This window comes from Hippocampus zosterae, chromosome 8 (assembly GCF_025434085.1).
Source record: "Hippocampus zosterae strain Florida chromosome 8, ASM2543408v3, whole genome shotgun sequence".
NCBI classification, from domain to species: Eukaryota; Metazoa; Chordata; class Actinopteri; order Syngnathiformes; family Syngnathidae; genus Hippocampus; species Hippocampus zosterae.
Window position 1 is genome coordinate 16,743,685 of NC_067458.1, and position 24,641 is coordinate 16,768,325.

At 41.8% G+C, this 24,641-nt stretch overlaps 2 protein-coding genes across 3 annotated transcripts in view; both read right to left on the reverse strand.

Annotated features, from left to right (window-relative positions):
- Window positions 1-24,641, reverse strand: part of midn (midnolin) — a 173,713-nt gene that overhangs the window by 26,339 nt on the left and 122,733 nt on the right. The gene's annotated exons all lie outside the window — the stretch shown is intronic.
- Window positions 17,091-24,357, reverse strand: atp5f1d (ATP synthase F1 subunit delta). Of its 2 annotated transcripts, none has more exons than XM_052072917.1 (5): window positions 24,114-24,357; window positions 22,757-22,910; window positions 22,562-22,650; window positions 17,750-17,886; window positions 17,091-17,212 (listed from the first exon to the last, which is right to left on the reverse strand). In XM_052072917.1, exons 1-4 carry the CDS (start codon window positions 24,228-24,230, stop codon window positions 17,764-17,766), a joined length of 483 nt encoding a protein of 160 aa, XP_051928877.1. In that variant the 5' UTR covers window positions 24,231-24,357; the 3' UTR covers window positions 17,091-17,212; window positions 17,750-17,763. The 2 variants fall into 2 exon arrangements, with proteins under 2 accessions (XP_051928877.1, XP_051928876.1); XM_052072916.1 differs by having other exon boundaries at window positions 17,726-17,886; window positions 24,114-24,356.

The window sequence follows — 24,641 nt, forward strand, 5'->3', positions numbered from 1 at the left end:
AAGCAAAAGTGTCACGTGTGACACACATCGCCACCTTTTACACTGATTTTTAAAGACACGGAATGCAATGGAGTATGAAATACGACGACAATTAATCGGATTTTAATTGTGATTTTCATTTTGGCTTCTCACGATCATAAATCATTCTAATTAATTTTATGATCAGCAGCATCCTTTTGCTCAGAATGTGATCAAAATCAACCAGGGCCTTACAGCAACGTTGTCATCACAATAATGCAAGAAAGTTGAAAGGACGTCATTTGAAAATCTGCACTGGCAGGAAGCTGATATTCTGCCCGATCTACTTCAATCGAGGAGCGGGTATTATTAAAAATCAATCGGATTCCCTACTGTGACAGAACCATAATCCTTGAAAGTTTGATGGCCGTTCAACTTGGCGTTAAAGCACCAGGAATGTGCACCACTAACGTCTTTTGTCACTAGCTCCCTAAAGATATTTAGAAATCAATCTTGCGCTTACATTGACCACTATGGGATTGACAGGAAGTATCAAAACATATGCACGAATGGACACTTTGGCCTAAGCAACTCGAAATGTGATACAATCAGACAAAGTAATTAAAAATCAATATGATTCTTACTGTGACAGACCATAATCTTTGAAAGTTTGGAGCCATCCAGTTTCTACGACTAAGAATATGCACCTCATGGATGTTTTCCATATCATTACTATAAATAATGATTTTTTAAAAGGTTTTTAAAAATCAACGTACAGTACTGTAATTATTCCACTGACTTGGAACAATAACACTTTTGGGAAAATCACTCATGTTAGACCCTAACGGTGACCCAACGACAACCATTACCCCCCTGTATTAATATGAGCAAATCGTATTTTCATGTTCGACTAGCGATGCCTGTCCAAAGCGCACGGAGCATGCGCAGCCCTTCGGCAGTCGCCCGAGAGTCTACAAGCTGTACACATGGTGATTGCATTCCCCCTCCGACCACGACGGCAGTCCAAATAAAGAACCCCTACTCTTTCCAGAAGTTGTATTATTAAACGAACCCGCTCGCACAAAGCGACACACCGTCTAACTTGGCCTGAATGAATACAAACTAGTACGGTGATGGACATCAGTGCAGAGCCACCATCACGAAATGCACAGTCCGTCTCATCTGAAGTGCTGCTCGCCCCGCCTCGCGACTCACAGCACAGATGAGCGATGACACATCTCAGGCCGGGCACGACTCGTCTGAGGAGTGCGAAGAATGTGCCAAAGAGAGAACGTGCCGCGGCATTAGGGGGGTGACAGAAAAAGAACGTGTCACTTCATATTGGGACGTAGTCACAGTTATGGTAAACACGAGGTCGGAGTCATGACGGCGACACAAAGTATAAATTGAAGTGAGCCAATATATCATAAAACTAAAATAAGGCAAAATTACTCACCATCTGAAGATACATGACAGACATGTGACCAGGTAACTGGAAATGGCTACATGCTAATAACATTTGGTAGGGATAAATGAGCAATGTTAGGTCCTTTTAAAGGCACTACATACATTTAAGAAATGCTTATTATTATCATTATTATCATTATTATTACTATTAAATTAATATATGCTAGCTACAATACATTTGGTACAATTGAATTGACATTCAGTTGACTGTGTCACTCATACTCAATCCTGTATCTCACAGTATGCCAAGTTCCATTTCCTGTTTTGCGGTTATCATCACATTTTTTTCTCCCTGCCGTCACAGGAACAATTCTATGGTGGGAACACAATGTAATTACGAGATCCATTCTGTTTAATTTTGGATCAAAAATACTTTATGGGAAAAAAGTACATCCGGTTAATGTACCATTTCAAATGTGATTTACAAGATTAACTTTAAAATTCATGACAGATCATTAGATTTCACCAGCAAGAAGACTCTCTGTCACTTCTGCTCATAACTCACTCTCAAATGTTGCTCCTAACCGACTGAAAAGATATCTTGCAACCGTAAATAATCACTTCAATAATATCGTCTTGAGACCAATTACTTGTTTTCCATTCGCCAGGACTTCAGCGACATAAACAAACAGAAAAAAAATCATCAACGGTGAACTGTGGCTAGGCGGGCTGTTTGTTGACCTCATCCAACTGGTATTCACTCTATCACTCTGTTTTTGGAGATCTCATTCACAAATAATGACACACATGTAAAGTATATTATGAAATGTATGAATCAGTTGATTTCGGGGGGGAAAAAAATCTCCGTCTGAAGGGCGCCAAAAAGAAAAAGCTGTACGCAGGCCAAATCATTTCACAATGAAGTTGACTGTAATATGTCTCAACGACTATGCGTGTGAGCGTTTTTCGGAGGAGGAAGGAACTGATGAGGAACGCTGAGTCTGTTTTGTTCCTGTGTTACAATCCATTCATGCCTTTTAGTCACAGCATTCCAACGTGGCGGCACTTGTCGAGTCAACAATCGGTGTGCATGAAGTTTCAATGTCACATGTCTTGACATGCAATACGGACACGGCTCTAATGAGAGTGTGTGAATGAACATCTGCTGTTTCAGTCAGAGGTCTCTTTATGTGAGCTGGGTGGTGCCTCTTTTTCCCCACTTCGGCCGGTGACATTAGGATGAGTCATTCATTCAAGCATTTCAGGAAAGGAGAGAAAAGAAGACACAACACTTTAACTTTTTTTTTGTAGATTAGTGCAGGAAGAGTGAATTCTTTCACCACGGGTCTTTGAATACGCACACCCGACTGATGTGTGGTACACTTTGGGACCACTTTCAATATAATCTCGTGCACCCAATTAAAGTGAGTGAACTGTTTTGTGGGGGCAGCTAAACAGTTGATGGTGGGACACTCCAAAAGCTGCCCACAATTTAAAAAAAAAGAATTAAAAAAAAAATAGATGTCTCAAGATGTACCTCACATCTTGCCCAAAGTCAGCTGGATGCGTAAAGTGACCTTTATGAGGAGAGCTAGAAAATGAGGATAAGTGGTTCGGATAATGGATGGATGGAAAATGTATAATATTTCATCTTCCAGTCTAATAATGTGAACATTTACCCCGATTTCTTTTGTTCCTTGACGTTTTTGGAAGATTTCATACAAAAAGTCTTGCACTTTAATAAGGTAAAAATTGACTTGGATTTGTTTGGTTACGTAAATATATATATTTTTAATTCGTTCAAAAGTTCTCACACTGTAATATGACGGAAATTATCCGAGAGCTGTTTGATTTGGTATACGCTATACTTTGTTATATTCATAAGAAAAGTGTCACACATTTTATGGCAAAAATGGACAGATGCTGTCTTGAAATGATGTAATATAACAAGAAATTGTTTTTAAAAAATCATAATAATAAATAAATAATTACATTTTGTGACAACAGTCACACAAATACATAATGTCACCAAAAAATAATAATACGAAATTTACTTTATTTATAAAGTGAATTAACGTTTTTTTTATTAACTATCATCATGAAATTGTTTCTTCTGTGGGTATGATATGCAAGTTTCATTTTTTGAATTGAACAACGGAAAAAAAAGCCTTTCACAATATATCCAGTTCAACGAGATTCACCTACAAAGACTGCAACTTTTTTAGGGATCTCTGACCACATTCTCATGAGAAAACATTGCACAGTGCCAACACTCCCTCAGGGCCTCCTCCATGTAGACTATTTGCCATCAACGACAAACTCAAGTCAGATTAGACAGCAAAGAGTTGTCAGCACGGCTTGCGTGTCGTAACACAGTGAGGCGTCATCAACCGTGTGAATACAATGTTCCGTTATGGATCAGACTATCACGTTTGTAACAAGTTTTGGCACTGCTACTCCGTATTCTGCAAGCCACTGCTCTTGTCATTCGTGTGTCACTGGGGTTGCATGAATCATTGTGAAAGTACTCACATACTGTAATTGAGTAAAAGTACAAACACTTGTGCAACAGAAGACTGGTAAAAGTAGACATACTGGTTAACTATACGTAGTCGGGAGTGAAATGTACCTAAGTACAAGAGTAAAAAGTAACTTTTTAAAAAAAATTATAGACATTCATTGTTTTTATTTAAACATATTTTCCCGGAAATATATATGAGCAGAACATAAAAAAAATTCACTCAAATGTTTTTTTTTAGTGGTTAGTGAGTCACAGTGCAGAGGTACCGCGTCCAGCTCCTGCCTTCCTATGTGGAGATTGCATGTTCTCCCCGTGCCCGCATGGATTTTCTGCGGGTATTCCAGTTTCCTCCCACATTCCAAAAACATGTGGGTCAGGTGAATGGAACACTCAAAATTGTCCTAAGGTGTGAGTGTGAGTGTGAATGGTTGTTCGTCTATTTGTGCCCTGTGATTAGCTGGCAACCAGTTCAGGGCGTACCCCGCCTACTGCCCGAAGACAGCTGAGATAGGTTCCAGCATGCCCTTGTGAGGATAAAGCGGATCACTCACGGCGAAAAAGTCTCCCCCCAATTTTTTAAAAATCTGCGCTTCCACTGCACTTGTAGTTTGCTACTTCTCAGCCCTATCATCAAGCACTGACAAAAATCCAAATTCTGTCTCCCGAACACCCCCACAAAGTCGCCGACTTCCTGCTGGAACTTGTGCTAAATAAGCTAATGAAATCCACCCACTGGGACGCAATGAAAACCTTTATGGAGGCCGGTTTGTTTATTTTGACAGCCAGCGGCATGGTGCCCGAGGACGTTGTGGTCACACAGAGGTTAGGTGTCGGCGTGGAGTGTATGATAGAGAACAAAGCGTACACAAAAAGAGAAGGGGAGAAAGTGAGCCGAGAGTGGGCATGGAGAGTGGGAGGCTGGGTAGGTGGATTTTGGCAATGTGCAGTGGATGTCTTGCACATTAGTTGTGGCGAAACAAAGACCGTGGGCATTCGGTGGAGTGGTGATGGTGCTCTTTGGGGGTCAGCCTGTGTAGAAGTGTGTGAGGGGCAGGACGGGTAACACACACACAGACATCACAGAAGTGGTAGCAAATAACTAAGTACAAATACTTTCTCTCTACAGTACTTCAGATTTTTTTTTCGGTATCTATGCTTCAGTTATTTTTCCGACAACATTTTTGTTTTACATTAGAAAACAGACTAATCTGTACCTTCTTCCCCTTAGTTTGACCATAAAATAAAATGTGAATGCCGAATGTGTATCTCGCACTAGCTTAAAAGTCATCGGGCTCTGAAAATGTTCTGTCTAATCTGAAGGAAAAATAAACACATCCAGTGGTGCCTTGAGATACGAGTGCCCTGACGTAATTCTTACGATTGTTCAATTTAACAGTAAAATCAACATAAAACAAATCAAATTTCATGTTGTGGATTCAAACAACCACACCATTTAGCCTTAAAAAAATACATTTAGCCTAATGCTAACAATGTAAAATGCCACAGATTAAGCTAATGAACAGCATCAATGTCATGGTGCTGTATCACGTTAAGCAACGGCATTGCAAACTGTGCTGCAAGACATGTAGACAGACAATAAATCAATACTCACGGTCATATATTCTTTATCATCTGCTTTCTGAGTCCATTGTAAAACTCTTCCTCATGTGTCTCTTATGTGTTATAATGCTCTCAACTGGCCCAGCTGCTGACGCCATAAAGATCAGCACAATGTGCATTGAATCGGAGCAAAAAATGTGTCAAAATTTTTTTATTCTTTACATTCTATTTAATTATGTCAGTATTTTATATATATATATATATATATATATATATATATATATATATATATATATATATATATATATATATATATATATATATATATATATATATATATATTGTTATACAGTACAATACTATAGAACGTATTATTTCTTAGTATTGAACACATTCCAAATATTTTTGTTGTTTTTTGGGAGGAGCCTGTAATAGATTCATGGCATTTCAATGAAGAAAGATGATCTGTGGTGTTTTTAGTTAGGAGTGTGGTCACGGGACAAATTTAACTTCTATTTCAAGGAACCACTGTACTGGTAAGGTGTATTTTTTGCAGTAACTATCCTTAGCCAATTTTGCATTTTTCCCCCCCTCATACAGGACATGTCATGTCATTCCTGATTATCCTGTCATATCATGCCACATAACGGAACACAAGTAAAAAAATAATTTGTACAAATGTACATCAGTATATTTCATAGTTTGTACATGTGTTTCCTTTTGCTTTTACTTAACTAGAGGAGATGAATCAGAACTTTTTACTGTATATATTCATTCATTCACCTTCCGAACCGCTTGATCCTCACTAGGGCCGCGGGGGGTGCTGGAGCCTATCCCAGCTGTCTCCGGGCAGTAGGCGGGCGACACCCTGAATCGGTTGCCAGCCAATCGCAGGGCACACAGAGACGAACAACCATTCACACTCACACTCACACCTAGGGACAATTTAGAGTGTTCAATCAGCCTGCCATGCACATTTTTGGAATGTGGGAGGAAACCGGAGCACCCGGAGAAAACCCACGCAGGCCCCGGGAGAACATGCAAACTCCACACAGGGAGGCCGGAGCTGGAACCGAACCCGGTACCTCTGCACTGCGAAGCCGACGTGCTAACCACTGGACTACCGGGCCGCCCCTACTGTATATATATATATATATATATATATATATATATATATATATATATATATAGTATAATTTTACTATTACACGTGTCTGTACTTCTACTTAATTGTAGTGTCAGTAATTTTGCCACCTTTGTATAGAGAGGAAATGTGTGTGTGTGTGTGTGTGTGTGTGTGCGTGTGTGTGCGTGTGTGTGTGTGTGTGTACAGTAAATAGTGATGAACACCAGATGCAGGCATTTCCTTTGTTGGTGCAAGAAGCAAAATTAGAAATTGCCAAATCACCCTGTTCCTCCTCCTCCTCCCACGCAGTTGAAAACAGACACTTAAACATACACGCACACAATCCCTGCACCACTCTCCCTCCCCCATCGGGGTAGCCGAAGCTGCAGGCTAATTCTATCTTGGCCGGCTCTCCTCGTCTGTTTTATAACTCTCGCGTCACTTTTCACCTAATGAGTTGGGGGGGTTTTTCCTCTCGAAAATTCCGATCCCCTACTATTCCGCACTGATCTCCGCAGCAGAATGTCAACATGGAGAGTTTCCACATCAGCCACCCTTACCCTTGCCTGAAAGGGGTGTGAGCGCCGTGGTGGGGAGGGGGGTGCGCCCTTCTCCCTAGTCCCAAAATAGCCCCTATTGGCGACATTATCCATTCCTTGCCCACTTCCCTTTCCCCCCCGTCTGCTGTTGTTGTTCTTGAACCAGAGGTCAGTGTACTCTCAGCCAAGCGTGGATGTTTGCGGAAAAATGAGAGCAATGACGGCCAAAGCACGTTTGGAAAAAATTCTGCCACCGCTTCCAAGAAAGGCTGAGATTCTAAACAGAATGCCAGCAATGAGGAGTAGTTAAATATTTACTACGTATGGGCGGAATAGCGCGGGGCAAAAGTGAGTCACAACCAGAGTTCTTCTGCAATGTCACTCATGTTCACGTTTGAATCCATTCTTGTCCTGACAATGGTCACAAGGAAGCTAGAGCCGATCTCAGCTGACTTTCCGGAAGAGGCGCTGTACAGCCCCCGGACTGGTCGCCAGCCATTCATAAAGATCCTACAATCTAAGAAATGTTGGGCTGTCACCGGGTAGCTGTGGAATTTGAGCACCTGGGTTAATATTTGGATCCCAGCAGACTGGGGTGAAGAATGGACTGAAGAGCTGACTGGCAGTGCAAGTTGGAAGGAAATTGAATGTAACATTTTGACAAAATATTTGTGGTGACTGGATAACTCGGTGAGTAACACTGCTGACTTTGGACATCGGAATCAGAGTTCAAATCCAGTTCAGAGAGCATATTCCACCTATGGAAAATGGGTGGGTTGAGCCAGGAAGGGCTTCCGGCAAAAACAAATAAATAAATAACCCCCCCCCCCAAAAAAAACCTTATGACAAACAAGTCATGTGAGTGACTTGCTGTGGTGACCTCTGCTGCTGCTTCTTAGAAAATGTTTGAGATAAAATATGCATTCTTTTTAATCACAGTGAACTTTATCTCATCAGTGGGTGGATCTCAGAACGTGTGGTAACAAACCTTAACTCAACATTTCCGGCAACATAAAGTGTTATGACATTGTGGACAGGGTGGGACTAGAGTAAACGGTGTTGTGTTTTGATATGCTGCCAGTTTATTAGAAGCAACCGTTTGCATTTTAAGAGTATAAAGGGCCCTTGAATACATGGCTGCGATGACGTGTCACGAAGAGGAAGTGGTCACGAAGGCGACTTGTCGCCACTCAAAATGCAGTGACACACGGATTCGAACGTGTATATATATATATTTAATCTGCAGTATTTTTAAGCAGAAGTGGGTCAACCCTTGACCCAACATGCCGGGGTCAACTCCTCAACCCAATACTGCGGATTGGGTTAACTATTTCACCCAGTTTGGGTTACTTTTGACCAAGCGGTTTGAAGAGAGTATCAACAAGCAACCATTGACAACCATAGATAATTTAGAGCACAAGTTTCGAACTGATACTGCCCTCCATGTCATGTGTTATGTCACCTGCAAAAGCTTGCCACCCTTTTTCCCTTGACTTCAGTTCAAAAATGTTTATCCATGAAAACGATAATGGTGAAATGCAGGGGCAGTTATCTAAACTCCCCTTTAACACCTATTTCCTATCTTCAGCACTAAGAATCGCAAGCAAGGAGACATTTCCTAAGGAAAAATTTCACACATTTTGACATATGTGATGACCAAAAACTATAAATGAATCTTATGTACAAAATAAAAAAGCTAAAGCCCCAAAAAAAACAAAGTTTTTAGAACATCCATTGAAGGTGCTTTCTCGATCATACGAAACACAGAGCAACCCAGGGACCAGAGAGAGTAAAAAGTTGCTTCCAGTGCCATTAAAAATCATCTCGAGCGGCAAGCCACATGCTGCTTCACCACGTCCATAGAGATTATTCTTTGATCACATGTAGCAGCCTGCTTTGGTAAATTTCCATTTCAAAAGCGGGATTTCCCGAAGCAATCAGAAAATAATTGTCTTATGATGGAACCGAGACATTTTAGGAGTACAAAATGTGAAAGGTCTTGCCTCAAAGCATTCCAGTCATATGTCAAAAATAAAACCGAACTGATGACTGCCCTCAGCAAAATCCAAAAACAATTGATGTTTCGTTGCATTTCTCCTAATACGAGACATAACGTTTTCTTGTTTCCTGCAATGCTGCATGAATGATGGATTTACTCCCTCATGGCAAAATTGAAACGTTCTTGCTTCGGCTTTTCAGAAAATACAGTCACTCTTTGTGGCCCAACAAGGCTAAGAAAGCGGTGGAGGTTTTTTTTTAACAAAGAAATTGGAAGCTTTCCTAACTTTAATGCTCTCTAAACATTGTGGTTGACTTTTTTCAAAGGGTAGAAAAAAAAGCACAAATTATACCCAATCAGTATGTGTGTACCAACGCTTCTGTTGTTTGCCGAGCATGCTGCTATGTATTGACCATGATATCACTGGCCCATTGACCTTTCCACTCGCATTGCCGTGACATTCACAACGACCCGGAGTACTGCGCTAGTTAGTAAATGTTAGCATGCAGAAACTCTGAGCGTGATACACAGACGCTGCCTTTTTTTTTTTTTTTATCATTCAATATGACCTTACATAGTTACCACATGTAAGGGGTGCCTCTATATCAGACTCGCTGACCTTTTCAGTGTCGCACATTGGCTTTCTATTTGGAGTAATGGAACAATTCCACCTCTCTCGGCTCCCGATGCGTAATCTGTCAGTGGCGGCATTCAGAAGATGTCTAGCGTGCTCTGAGCCCAAGCCCCACACGCAAAATGTCATCAATAACACAGACGCCATTGTTTGACCGCGACCAAAGTGTTGCAGTGTAAGGGGGGTGGGGGGGGGGGGGGGCAAAGTTGAATTTGGGGTGTCTGCATCTTAAATCGGTGGGCCTCCCAACTTTTTTAAGACCAAATCACCTCAAAACTGACTGAGCTCTCCAAGTGCAACCATCATTACCAACACAAAATACAGTAGCGTCGTTGAGACAGATTGTCAGATGTCAATTTAGGCACCAATTTTTGTGGTCGAGTGGTTAGCGCATCGACCTCACAGTGCAGAGGTACCGGGTTCAATTCCAGCTCCGGCCTTCCTGAGAGGAGTTTGCATATTCTACCCGTGCCTGTGTGGGTTTTTTCCGGGTACTCTGGTTTCATCCCACATTCCGAAACCATGCGTGGTAGGTTCATGGAACACTCTAAATTGTCCTTAGGTGTGAGTGTGAATGCGGATGGTTGTTTGTCTCTTTGTGCCCTGCGATTGGCTGGCAACCGGTTGAAATGTTGATGGGGCGGCCTCCCTGTGTGGAGTTTGCATGTTCTCCCCGGGCCTGCGTGGGTTTTCTCCGGGTGCTCCGGTTTCCTCCCACATTCCAAAAACATGCATGGCAGGCTGATTGGACATTCTAAATTGTCCCTCGGTTTGAATGTGGGAGTGGATGGTTGTTTGTCTCTTTGTGCCCTGCGATTGGCTGGCAACCGGTTCAGGGTGTCCCCCGCCCACTGCCCGAGACGGCTGGGATAGGCTCCAGCACCCTGCGCGACCCTTGTGAGAATAAAGCAGATCGGAAAATGGATGGATGGATGGATGGAAACATAATGCATTTGGCTTGTGATTTTCAAATATTTTTGAATGACTTCATCAATATGTTTGAACGACTTCTCCATACGTTCAAACAACATAACACAGTCAAACCCCACATTGGCATTTGCACGCTCGTGTACTTAAATAACCCATCTTTGGAATTTTGATCTTGAAGAAGGTGCGGCAGAAGCAGGAATCCCCCAGTAGGCAAAATTGAACCATGTTTCCACCCTCATTCCAAAGAGAGACAAATCGCAATCAGTCAGACACAATCTGTTCTGCAAAGCTGGCTGACTTGCGAGTTCAAGCCAGAGGTGAGGAACACCTTGGACTAGATGCCAGCTAGACGCAGTCCAGTTAACACATTAGCGATTTTTTAATTTGCATTTTCACATTCCTAACTATCTACTAAGTCTTCCTACCATTGGAAGAGAACAGATAGTGTCACCTGAGGGCATTCCTTTTTGATTTTTTTTTTTTTTGCTGTGATGAATAGCAGTGTCGGGAATGTGAGTGTACATACAATATGAGTATGTTAGCTCATGAAAATGAATGTTCACAAAACACAAACAATGACTGATACATATTTATATATATACGCTTGACATGATACGGTTACTATATATATATATATATATATATATATATATATATATATATATATATGCAAGCGCTGAAATAAATTACGTTGTCCACATTCAAAATCATTGACAAGTAACCGTATCATGTCAAGCGTCAATGTTTTCCAAACAACAATCAATAAAAACATGGCTGCCAACTGCGATTTTTAGCTAGGAGAAATGTTGATGCTGTTTTTATGTCGGTAAAATTAATTTATGCACATATTGAAAATTAATAATTGACATCAGACCCTTCCCTTTGTGACAAAATGCCACATGTTGAGTTGATTCTTTGGAGGGATGCTCAAGTCTCAACATTTCTTTTGGGTGATATTTTCCCAGGTTTAGTTGGAAGCCCACAAATTGTTCCACTGTTGAGGTTCCACTGCGCAGCAGTGGGCAGGCAAACAGGCATGGTGTAAAAAATGTAAGCTTGGATCGAGGGTGACCTTTCACAGATAGCCTCACCCAGCGCAGAGGGATTAGCCGGACTGTTGAAGGTCAAAGAGGAGAACATTAGCACCTGCCACCTAAAGGGAAGTATGCATAAATAATGTTCGCTCATTGAGGTTTGAAAGTTAGAAAGAATATGCGGTGTAATACAGTCACGAACAGCAAATGCTAGTTATTTCGACATTTGTAGTTTGTTTGATTTGTGAATGACTTTTATTCCTAATTTTAGTGATTCTCAAAGTGTGGTATGTGGATCACTCCTGGTACGTGTGCTACCTCTCGTGGACAAGGGCAGAATGACTTAATTCAATGTTGATCCAGTCGAGTACATTTGTAAAGTACAGTTCAGTTGTATTTAACTTAACTTTTAACATTAAAAAGATTTACAAATAATCTCTGGAACTGTTTGTTTTCAAATATTTTTTTTTACAATTTTGAATTGGATTGTTATGGTCTTATGGAGATGTCACTACAGATGACGTCACGTCATTGCCTCACCTAAAAAAATGTGCATGGCTGAATTACAATGTCATAAATGTCTATTTCGTGTTTCAAGTGGGATTAAATTAAAGTCAAACATAAATTCAGTACTGAACGCGACTCATAACTTTGCAGATTCACGGACAATCCGATACGTATCCGATCTAGGACCACATACGAAAGCGACCCAGGTTGGATTTGAAAAACATCGGAATTGAGGCATTCAGACCGTCATTAAAAATAAAAAATAAAAAAATCCAAAACAGGTCTTACACTTGCAAAAATAATGAATGGCATTTCCCTGCAGTGTGAACCTAGCCTTCGAAAAATGAGCAAGTGCTCACATATAATAAAAATGATCTTTCAATGATGCCAAAGCAAATCAACAGGTGCTCTGATGGTAAGCACTTCTGCTTTTGGCATGTTGCGGTTAAAGCATGTGAAAGCACAACACAACAAAACAAGCCTGCAGCGATGGCATCCCGTACTTAATGTGCAATTGAGAAATCATAAAATCGAGTTCAACTTTTGTGTGTGCATGTGTGCGCGTGTGCATGCGTGTGCATGCGTGTGCATATGTGTGTGTCTTGAGCCCAGATCAACTGGTATCAACTTTGGTTCATTTATAGCCCGCTGTGCAATTCTGAAAGCAAGATCAACATTTTAGGGAAAATTCATTGAACTTAAAAGTTAAATACAACTGAACTGTACTTAGGACGGTGAGTCTTTGGCATCCCACTACGGAGAGCAATCAGATATCATGTGCACTCAAGGATCGGAGTCTTTTTGCCTTATATGGGAAGAGTCAAGTGTCCCGTGCCAGGATTGGCGCCATTCGGCGCTTGGGATGCCAGCTGTGGGCTCAGGTGGCCTCGCACAAGCACTGGCGGGGCGCACGGTGACGTCAAGGCACTGACGCACAGGTGGGACATTTGGTAAGCATCGGGCGTGTAAAGCCGCAACTTGGAGCGAACCTGTTCGCCAGCCTCAGCTAAATATAATCGGAGATCCGCAGAGCCGGTCAAAGACAAGCATCAGTCAGTGTGCGTACGGGTGCATGTGAGTGTGCGGTTTGGCCTTCTCTTATTGGAAACCATGACACTCCTACCTGAAACCTCATCTTGCTGGCACATTATTTGTCTTTATATACACATACACATGGTGTACAAGTTGGTGACACCTTCAATTGGAATGCCAAACAAGCGCACTCTCCTTTGTCAGGAGCCACAGGGAAAGACACATAAGACACATTGGTCACATATGCACAAACTTATGTCAAGGGGACACAACAATGGCATGATGCAATAGGATGACCCCGTTTTCACACTGGTCAGTTTACAATGGAATCTTTTTCAGATTGATGTCTGTGGATTGTTACGGATGTGAAATCAGTGATACGAGGAGCGCATTGCTCATTTGAATCAACAAACCAGTAAAAACGACCAGCGAGTCAACCCAAAATTGTCACGGATTTGAACCCATGTCAAAACAAGAACAGTATTGATGTTGAAACAAGACAATTTACACATAATGATATTGGTAAAGAGCAAATTGAGTACTTTGTGCACACGATGTCGCTAAGAATTAGCATCTGTGGCAAGAAATGAGCTTTTTGTGTGTATGATTTACCGATTTTGTGATCGCAAATGAGTATTTTTTTTTTTGTTGTCGAAACCAAACTTGTTTGTATGTTTTTCCGTCACTTGTATAAACTGTACCTGCGTGCCAAGGTTGCTTGCAGAGAGGTGGCAGAACAGCTAGCGGCGCTACATTGTTAACGTGCCATGAGGGTGTGAACGAGGTTCACTGAGACAATATGCCGTGTACAACAACAGCTTTTGTTTGTCATGCAAACAAAAAAAACATATGTACAATTCACTTTGTATGAGTGTGGCGCAGTGGAGGTAGGCAATGTGATTGTGTCGACGACATCTGTGATATTGAAGCGTTGGTACCTGCGCGTCTGAAAGAAAAAAAGCTGATTATCTCAACCTTTTTACAGCAGGCTTTGCCATCCCCCCCCCCCCCCAATGCCCACACTTTTGCTATTTGGAGCACTGCTACCTGGCTATAACACGCTGTGTGGAGGCAAGTGTCTGAATGCATGTTTGGCGGATGGATGGGTGGGTGGGTTGTTTGTGCTACGCGGGGGGAGAGGGGGGGGGGCTGCGGGAACAGAGGGACGGATGGCACATGAGGGGGCAGAGTGGTGGGAAGCTGGTGTCACGGCCTTCCTCCCACCGCCAGGCTGCACGCAAGGAGCTGACGGCTGACGGAGAGAGCCTGCACCAAAGTCTCCAACAAAAGGTCGCAACTCCAATCAGACTGTTCTCCAGATGCCTCTTATCCTCTTGTACCTGCCGCCAAGGCCTCGTTTCGCACCTTTATACGCACTTAGCTGTGCTTGACCGTATTTACTGAGTTCAAAAAGTATTTTGAAATCTCCCCCCCTCCCTTCCTGGAATAGGCCAGACTGTAAAACCAAAATGGCAGACTTCCTATTTTTTTCGACATAGTATTTTAACTATCTGTATACTCACAGTCCCACTCCAATTCCAACCCTAATAAATTACCGTTGCCATTGACGTCTAATTGAGCGCCACACAATTCTGTATCTAGTAATTATGATTCCAAGCAGACAAAACAAGAAAAATCCCTAAAAATATATTTTCTAAATGGCCCCTTCACAGAAAAATGGCATTCTCTCTCCACTGTGTCTTTGCAGGCACTGGTCGCTGACTTTTTTGTGGGTATCACTCATGATAGACATGCATCCATCCATCCATGCATCCATCCATTTTCTAATCCGCTTATCCCCACAAGGGTCGCGGACGTCCTGGAGCCGATCCCAGCTGTCTTCGGGCAGTAGGCATGCATGTCTTTGTAATGTGGGAGGAAACCAGAGTACCCGGGGAAAACCCACACAGGCATGGGGAGCACATGCAAACACCACAAAGGAGGGCCGGAATCGAACCCTGCAACTCTGCGCAATGAAGCAACGTGCTAACCAGTCGTCCACCGTGCCGGCGATGATCGAGATGCGGACCGAATGCTTCACCGAAGAACTGAAAATTCCTTTGATGCTATCTATATTTATAAATAGTGATAAAGAATGTTGCGTAATACCGTTCCAAAAATAGGATTTAGAACTAACTGCCTGCCCCATTTCCAGTTGTGTAGGAATAAATGAAAGCTACTGTCTGAAAATATGTTATCTGTGGACAAATCTTCCCTTCCTGTTACTTAAAACTTTCATAATCACCCAAAATTAGAGCGTCCCATGTTTTTCTTAGTTGTCGTGGATGAACAAACACTTCTGCTGTGCTGTCGGTTCCATGAACGATCACTAACACGAGGAGCGAAATGTCAATGGTGATTGGCGAGGCATGCAAAATGTGTCCCATGATTTGGCAGGACTAAAAAGAGGGTCTTATGAAAGACTTGCAAAATTCAGTAGCTGGAGTCATACAGTCAGATGACAAGTGATCTTGATAGATGAAAGGGCGCGGCCTCAAAAATGGGTTCTGGTCATGCTATTTGACGATTTCTGCTTCCTATCTGGAAATCATCACGGTTCCTCCAGACGTTATAGCATGTTTTTTTTAGGGGAAAAAAAAGGACGCTCAAGGGAAAAAATGCGTGAAGGGTGACATTTGTGGCCTTGAGAACAGCTGATGTCATCCACTCGAGTCTCTGAAATTCATTTTCAGTGGCTGAGGGGGCGGGGTGTTGTCTTTCACTCAGCAGAAAATAAAATGCACATGTAATGCATACTTTAAAAGCAGTCATCTGTTTTATTTGTTATCTATCCAACAAGCTGGCTGTTGCGGGAGGCTGCCCCCCCCCCCACACTCAGCTCTTCCTCCTTCTCTTTGTGAATGACACACAATCACAGTTGACGATGAGGCACTCTAAAGCAGTGACACAAGTTGACTGAAGGGAAGTGTGGATAACCGCTGAAGCGAATGAAGGCGCTCAAGTTTTGACACAGTGGGGGGAGGGGCGACTCATGCTTTAAAAAAATAAAATAAAAATCTGGAAAACTGAAATGTGGAGTATCTAGATAAGTACCACATTGTGGTGTCTTTGAATGTTGTCAGCAATTATCTTCAAAGATGTATATTTTAAAAACTAATCTCTGAATGAATGCCCTTCACAGTGTCTTAAAATCAATTTCCCATCGTGTAATTTTTTTTTCCAAGCTGCGAGACAAACATGTCCATGAGCAGCTTGAAGATTTTGATGCAAGCCTCCAAACTGTTCAGTTCAAGAGCTGTTGAGAACTGGTTATGTTTATTTCGGATCGGAGACATCGGGCCCGCAGGTCCACGCTGTGATTCAAAATAATATCGCGTTTATGGATTCACAAGGAAGCGGGAAGCCTAACCTTCGCGTTCGGCCTCCCGAGTGTTTGGATGTCAGTAAAAACATGAAAGTGCTTTCTTTGCACGCTCCGACGTGTTTAAAGGCCTCAAGAGTCTTGACATTTGAAACAAACTGGTTTGGATCCAGCACACGATTGAATGAAATGAAGCTTCAAGTTGGTTATGAAACCGAAAAAGGTCCCGGTGGAGCACAATAATGGGCGTCTTTTTCCAGCTTGATGAGCAAAACCCAGGGGTCATCGCTCATAGCAAACAGATTGTTATCTCATCTCAAAGCAGTTGTATGTGGTACTTTATTTCCTTGAAGTGATGTTTAAAAGGTCAGTTAAATAATAGGATGATTTGACACAGTGGAGTACTTGAATCAATCCCAGATAGCTGATATCTGCTGCCACCAAGAGGCCGCACAGCGCCAAGTTTTAGAAATGGCGGAGGATGAAGTTGAATACAAAAAAAGCAGGCAAAGGTCAACAGATATTTTCAAATAAATTTATTCTGTTTTTGTTCTTTTTTTTTCGTCCACTGTACAGAGCGAGCATGGCACCCACAGGGCAGCTGGAAATGCTGAATGTGTGTTCCACCAAAAGAAAAGATAACCTGGAAGAGCAAAGAAAGAAAGAAAAGGTCTTGAGTTGCAACAAACACAAAAATCAAGTGACGGATGATTGATGAGCTGTCAAATAGCCCACGAGCCACTACATTGGGTAATTATGACTGGTCCAATCAGTCCAGCGAACAGCAATAACTCACCACAGTTGGGCTCGTACACTTCATCGTGGTGAACTGCTGACCGTCAAACTTTTGACAAAGAAAGAGAAGCCAAAGCTACGGTTCTGACAACCTCACCAAAATTGAGCAGTGGAAAGAAAGGGTCTACCCGTCTATTTGTTTGCATTATTGTTGTTAGGGCAAATCCAATTGATGACTTATTGACTTCTTTCCGCATCACGTGCGGACCAAATACGAAATATCGCGACGGGCCGCTTGCCTCGTGCGTGTTTTTGTTCACGGGGCACGCCGGTGGGATTTTGCTTTCGCCTCTTGCAAGGCACACCGAATGAAGTGGCTGGCGAGGACGAATCAACTTGCGGGTATTTTTCTACGGCATACAAATGAACTGGTGTTGGGCCACACCACGCGGGGGAGCTCTATTCCAACGCCTTGACGATGGCCTCGTTGGCATCTATGCTGACTTGAACCTCTGCCCTCGCCATCTCGTCGGACGTACCGGCCAGGTCGGCCTGGGCCTTCTCCAGGTTGGCCTTGGCAGCCTGTGGAGGGGCAAGAACGCTGAGTTGAAAGGGAATGAGACAAAGATAATTGACAAATACTGTGCAGAGTGATATACAGTCGAGGGAAGAAGAACAATCATTCATTTTCAAATTTGGATACACGAGATCTCCACTGCGCAGTTGGTCAACGAACTGAAACATCCACATGAGGCACCAAAGCACGTCCGTCAAGGTTTAAAGGGGAAGTGAAGTCAAAAATGTTCTTCACAACAAATATGCTCTGTGAGGCGCCAGTCGTCTGAAAACGGCGTCCTGATTATGATTGTCTTTGTGGAGTATGAATGAAGCAGGACAATCCACCCATTTGTATCCATCTCTGTGGCGGCCATTTTGCTACTCCGTCTCGACTGAAAATGACATCACAGTTGCTCAGGGCTCAAGTAACAATTAATCGCAGGTCGTCGGTCAAGCCGAGCTGTAAATGATCAAACGACCTGAGCAACTGTGATGTCATTTCCATACATTTATCCGTTTCCTAGCTTGTGACATAACATAATCAGTGTCTTCACTGATATCATCAATCATAAAGTACCTCTCGCATTTAGAAAAGGTTGGTGACCCCCGCTTGAGGATATTATTTGCGAAAAGGATGAAGCACTTCATCCAGATGCAGAATATATTTTGGATTGGCATATAACGTACATGAACGTGACAAACAGGGATACGGGATTAGAATAGGATGGCTACGTTATTATATAATGCGATAAGATTCGACAGGGATATGCAACACTTCGCCTCAGGATTCAACAGGAAAATGTATGAAAGAATACCTACCCATCAAAAATACAAGCAAATCTCGGCGGACGTCACACAGGTCAAATGTGTACAACCGATCAAGTTCAAAAGTAGCAGAACCAGGCAGCAACTCGTGTTGGAAGTCGGGAGAGAAAAATCAGAGCCGCCGCATTTGCTCTGAAAGCTCAATTTGTCACAGTGGCGATTAGAAAGTAGAAATGCCAAAGATGGCTGGAAGTTAAAGGTCTCCCAGTGGGGATTTGACACATCTGCTATAGCTCAACAGTGAGTGACCTTTTCCTCCTTATTAGCAGCGTGGCCTCGTTGTCGGTATTGTTGCCGCACACTCGGAGGAGGAGGAGGGGGTGTGAAAAAATAAGAACAAAACAAAAAAATTAAATAAAGCTCATTTAGTCCTTTAGGAGTCAAGTTGACAGTGCCGTTGGCCAAGGTCACAAACGGGGCAATGTTGAGAGCGTGGTGACGCATTAACAGGCCTGACATTTAAATGGTCAAGTTCAACTGCGAGGACGGCCCGATGGGTCGTCACCGACGGCTTGGCAAATCAAAACGGGAGGTAATTAGAAATCTTGCCAGGGGTTCAAAGACTGCTTTCTCTCGACAAAGAGCACGGCCCTGCTGGGAGATGCGCCGGGGGAAACGGCTGGAATTATCAACCCTTCAACATCATCCAGTCGATGAAGAAACCCCCAGCTTTCAAATCTCATTAAAACAAACCACATCCACAACAGAAACCGACTTGCTTGCACTGGACACCCTTTTTCCTGGAAGCAAGCAAGCAGTTTTCCACATACAGTCAGACTGTTCAACTTCATCTGCACTACGTCTGAACACCATGACAACAGTTTTTAGTTGGTGCTTGTAAATGAACTTGAGGCTGAACTCCCGACCACCTTAAAGCCTGGAAAATTTGGAGTTGGACCCAAACTATCATGGAAATTTCTCAAATACTGCACAGATTTTGGACATTGAGCCCTCTCAGTGCTTGACGTCATGCAAGCTGTTGCCGCAGATTGGTCAGCTTCATTTCAGCCGACAGCATATTGTTCTTAGCGTTTCTGAAAGTTTAGGCAACAGAAGTTACTGGCAAATATGCCGACTCATTTTAAGTAGAAAAGGTTCTGCTATCATGTTTGTTTGTTTATTGAACATAAAACATACACAGTAATAATTTGACAGAAAATAAGGTAGATAAAAAAGTAAAAAGAAATAAATCAGTCTTCATTCAACAGTTATTCTGTTCAAGGGAGTAGGAAGAAGTAAAAAACGTATCTCGTCCTACCCCGTTATGTGTTTATATCTACTAAATAATTTTTATATCAATCAGAAAAGAAAAAAGTAAGAAGAAAGAAGTCTCCATTAAGGCTCATACTTTACACTTAACCGTTACATTTTTACAAGTTTTGGTTTGTATCGGGATTATATACATCCGCACCCTGGCACACTTGTCAATTTTCTCTTGTATTCATAATGGATATTTCAATACCTTTCTCTATTTATCAATTTAGTTCTGATTTATCATTATATTTAATGTTTTGAATTTATCATTTTAACTCTGATTGATGTAGGTTGTTTGTACTATTTTTTTGAATTTGTTTTTGAACCCAGCAAGCGATTTACTCATTTTCAGGTCCGTTTCGAGATTATTCCACAGACTAACACCTTTGATTGATACACTTCTTTGCTTGATGTTTGTTCTTGTTTTTAGTTTTTTTTAATAAGTTGGTACCTCTTAAATCATAGCTGCTTTCTCGAATTTTGAAAAACTTCTGAATGTTTTGGCAGAGCAGGTTATTGTGTGCTTTGTACATTAATCGGGCGATGTTAAAGTCAACCAGGCAATAAAATTTCATCGTATTTAATTTGATAAATAGTGGATTTGTGGGTTCCGTATATTTTGATCTATTAATAATTCGAATTGCTTTTTTTTTGTAGTTTTAGAATAGGGAGTGTGTTTGTTTTGCAGGCATTTCCCCATATTTCCACACAGTAGGTCATACATGGTAATAATAATGAAGTGTATAATGTGTACAAAGGTTTTGTAGAGGATCCCTAAGGTTTTAGCTATTTTTCTTTTTACGTTTTCGATATGTGGCTTCCAACATAGTTTTGAGTCCATTACTAATCCGAGAAACTTGGTTTCATACGCTCTTTCTATCTCAATTGAGTTTACCATAATTTTAGCTTGCGTTTGATTGGTCTTGTGCCAAAAACGATTAACTTTGATTTTTTTCAGGTTAAGTGACAATTTATTTCTGTCGAACCAGTTTTTTAATTTGTTTAATTCGTTTTCTACAGTTGTCAGGAGCTGTTTCAGATTTATTCCAGAACAGTAGAAAGTTGTATCATCAGCAAATAGGACACATTTAAATTGTTTTGAGACCTTGCAGATATCATTTATACATAAGATGAGTAGTTTTGGACCAAGCACTGACCCCTGAGGAACTCCCCGAGTGATTTTCAGTTGATTCGTTTTTTTATTGTTGAGCTGCACGTACTGATATCTGTTTTCTAAATAACTTTTTATCCATTTATAAGCTACACCTCTAATGCCATATCTTTCTAGTTTTTTCAATAATATACTGTGATCTATTGTGACAAAAGCTTTTTTTAGATCTAGGAAAACCCCAACAGTAAATTCTTTGTTGTCTATATTAGTGGCTATTGCTTCCACATTACAGCTGGAGATGATACCAGTCGTCACATGGATGACTGAGCACAACTCTTACTCCTGTCAAACCATGTTTAGCACGGGAGTATCGTGCTTCTGATTTGCCAGGGTTGTAAACATTTGGATGGGAATCTCAACTTCCAACATTTGAAGAAAAAAAAGGACTTCTTTGGACCTTTGCACGACTGGCGTTGTAAATTTGAGTCCATCTGTTTATGATGCTTGACAAGGAGCATCACTGACTGAAGATGTATAATTACATGTTAGCAATATGCTTGTCATTTGTGATTTAAAGTGTTTTTAATGTGCTTTGTTATTCATGCTGCGTTACGATCTCCTCTCATATGCGAATACTTAACTTTGGGTCATATTTGGAACCCAAAAATGTGGGTCCCACTCCAAATAGTGCATCATGTGGGGTTTTCATTCTACCACTGTATATGGCAGCCAGTTAAGGACATACCCTGTTCATTTACAACTGTCCTGCAATGAGGCTTGAGGTTATTTATGAACCATGTGCAACATTCTCATTTGTGCCGTGGCACATTAGAAGGCAAAAAAATTTATACAAATATTTTACATTCATCTGACTTACCAACTGCATGAGTAGGTTAGTGATAGAATAGGACGTGTTAAAACGTAGGTACAAATTGGGGTTGTGTCACTATCGTGGGGACACAACACTGTCCTAAACTGAAAGACCCCTGTAATTTTTTAGGGGTGATGACAATCTAACTCCCCCAGCTGGGATAAGTAAAATATTTATCGATTGACCTTGCCTCTAAGCTTCACAATTCAATTATAAAGGTTATTAACATACTGTACTTTTTTTGCAAAGTGTCCACTGCGGAATACAGTGCAGAATGGTGTAAGCTTGCCTGTACTTGGTGATGGTTAATCAAGCGATCAAACAGGAAGTAGCTTTGTGCCTTTTGTCACTGGTTCGGACATTAAGTCGGTCTCAGCTAGGCAATATGTATGTGTCACTGTTCTAACAGAAAGCCCTAAACTTACTTAAAAAGGGGGGAGACCTTTTTTTTTAAACCACGCCACATTTAGTAATTTTTCTTATGTGCCAAAGATGTGGGGATACCATTAATTATTGATTCCTCCATTTTCGACTCCATGCTGATTCCACTGTGGAACTCAAAACGTTTTTCAGAATGGATGCACCAAATGGCATCACAGCAAGCAGTACCCAAATTGGACTTTTTTTTTTTAACTCACAGCCATGTCCAGCTGGTCCAGCGGTACAGCCTCCTCAGCGAGCAGTTGCACTGAAGAATCGGCGTTGACAGTTATGGACCCACTGCTCACTAGGTGACATATCAGGAGGAATGTATTTATCAGACCAAATAACCTACACATTACAGCGCATTCAGGGGTGGTTGAGTTGGCCGTTATATGCCATGTCAGACTTACCAAAGTATTTAGCAGCGGAGCCATCATCATTGAAGACCGTGACGACACCGGGCCGGAGCACCTGCAAGGTGGGCACGTGGGCGGGGAGGATACCAAATGCACCAGTGAGTGTGGGCACATCCACTTGCTTCACGCTGGCCTCTTTGAAGAAAACCTGCAAATATGACAAACATATTATGGGAATTATTGTCCACGTTGGAGTTGTTTCACAAAAGTAAGCCCTTGCTATTTCATGAACCAACCTATTTCGGACCTGTTGTTTTCTCTACAATGACTAAAACCTCATGCCTACATGCATATGTTTGTGCTTTTAGTGCAGTAGCCAAAGATGCCACCCAAATGCTCTGCTCCTTCTAAGATGAATATGATTCCTATAAAAGGTCCTACAAGGAGATGAGGAGGCTTTTTGTGTGGTATCCCCAAAAAAGCAGGTCAGTAAACATCTGCAGAAAAAGATCTGGACTGCTAATGGCAGTGGTGGAAGTCAACACCTTCTGAGCTTTTAACAGCCACCTGCTCAGCGTAAAGGTCCAACAAAAGACAGTCATTTACGATATCCTTTTTTTTTAATTAGAGTACCGGTACCTATGCATCATTGAGCCAACAATGTAAGAAATTGAAAACAGGAAAGGAGCGGCTGACACGTTTATGTGTTGCTAAGAAGCAACATAGACACCAGCATCCTTGCACTTCCAGAGCGGTTTTCAAAAAAGTAACCTGGAAGCATTTAACTTTAATGGTATTGCTGTACAATTAGTTTGACCTTTTATTGCAGTGGTTTGAGATAGTAGCTTTGCGTTATATCTAGGCATGACTGTATTGGAAATTCTAAATAAATTTGGGAGTGAATTATTCTTAAGGTGTTTTCCAAACATAGTTCCTCACCTCGGATACGGTTCAAAACAATCGCTGTCGTTTCAGGGGTGACATTTCATACTCCCAAGTGTCCACTGTGTGCAACCCAAGGTTGCACGGCTATCATGACACAATTCAGTCGGAGTTCAGTAAACATATCGAGTTAGCGCCATATAATTTTAAAAATGCATGTGCAATAGTAGGCATGTCATTTACACGAGAAACTTTTTTGTTTAGTTAACACCGTTGGAATCAATTACATTGCAGGTCAACTAGAAATGAATGACAGCAAGCATTGCTAGCTCATGAATGTAAAACATTTCCAGCACTCAAATTGTGCAATAACCGATAAACCCGAACTCGGACAAAGCAAAATCATCAATTGACATACACTTTCGAATGATTTTTAACAAAGTCCGACAATGCATTTTAGGCGCAAATTGAGCAAACAGTTTAGCTAACGCTAGTTAGGCCTGCTTAGCATTCCCAGCGCCGTGGCTACCTGAGTCGGAGAAGCAAATGTGAAGGACATCTGCGGGGCGCCGGTGGTGGCCTCGGCGTAGCAACGCGCTTGCCTGAGCACGGGGAGTGAACGGCGGAGAAATCTTGCTGCCATCATGTTGGAAAATTCAGACTTAGTTCAAGTAGGAGTAACTGACAGGGACTCCCCAAAATTCCTTGCGTCCAGGCAGATGGTGTGCGTTTGGTGGACAAGGACGTTGGTAATCTACCCACAATTACTTGCGGCACCGTAACTGTGCTGGGTAATGTAGTCTCTAAAGTGGAAAGACTGATGCGTGTTTCCGATAGCTTGCTTGCTTAAAAAAAGTTCTATTTCATGATCTTGACTTCTACTCGTTTTGTCTAATATCCAATTTCTCCCACGGACCTTTAACATTGACGATGACCGCTTTATTGCTGATGTAATCTTATTTTGACAGACAGACAGACAGACAAACAGACAGACAGATAGATAGATAGATAGATAGATAGATAGATAGATAGATAGATAGATAGATAGATAGATAGA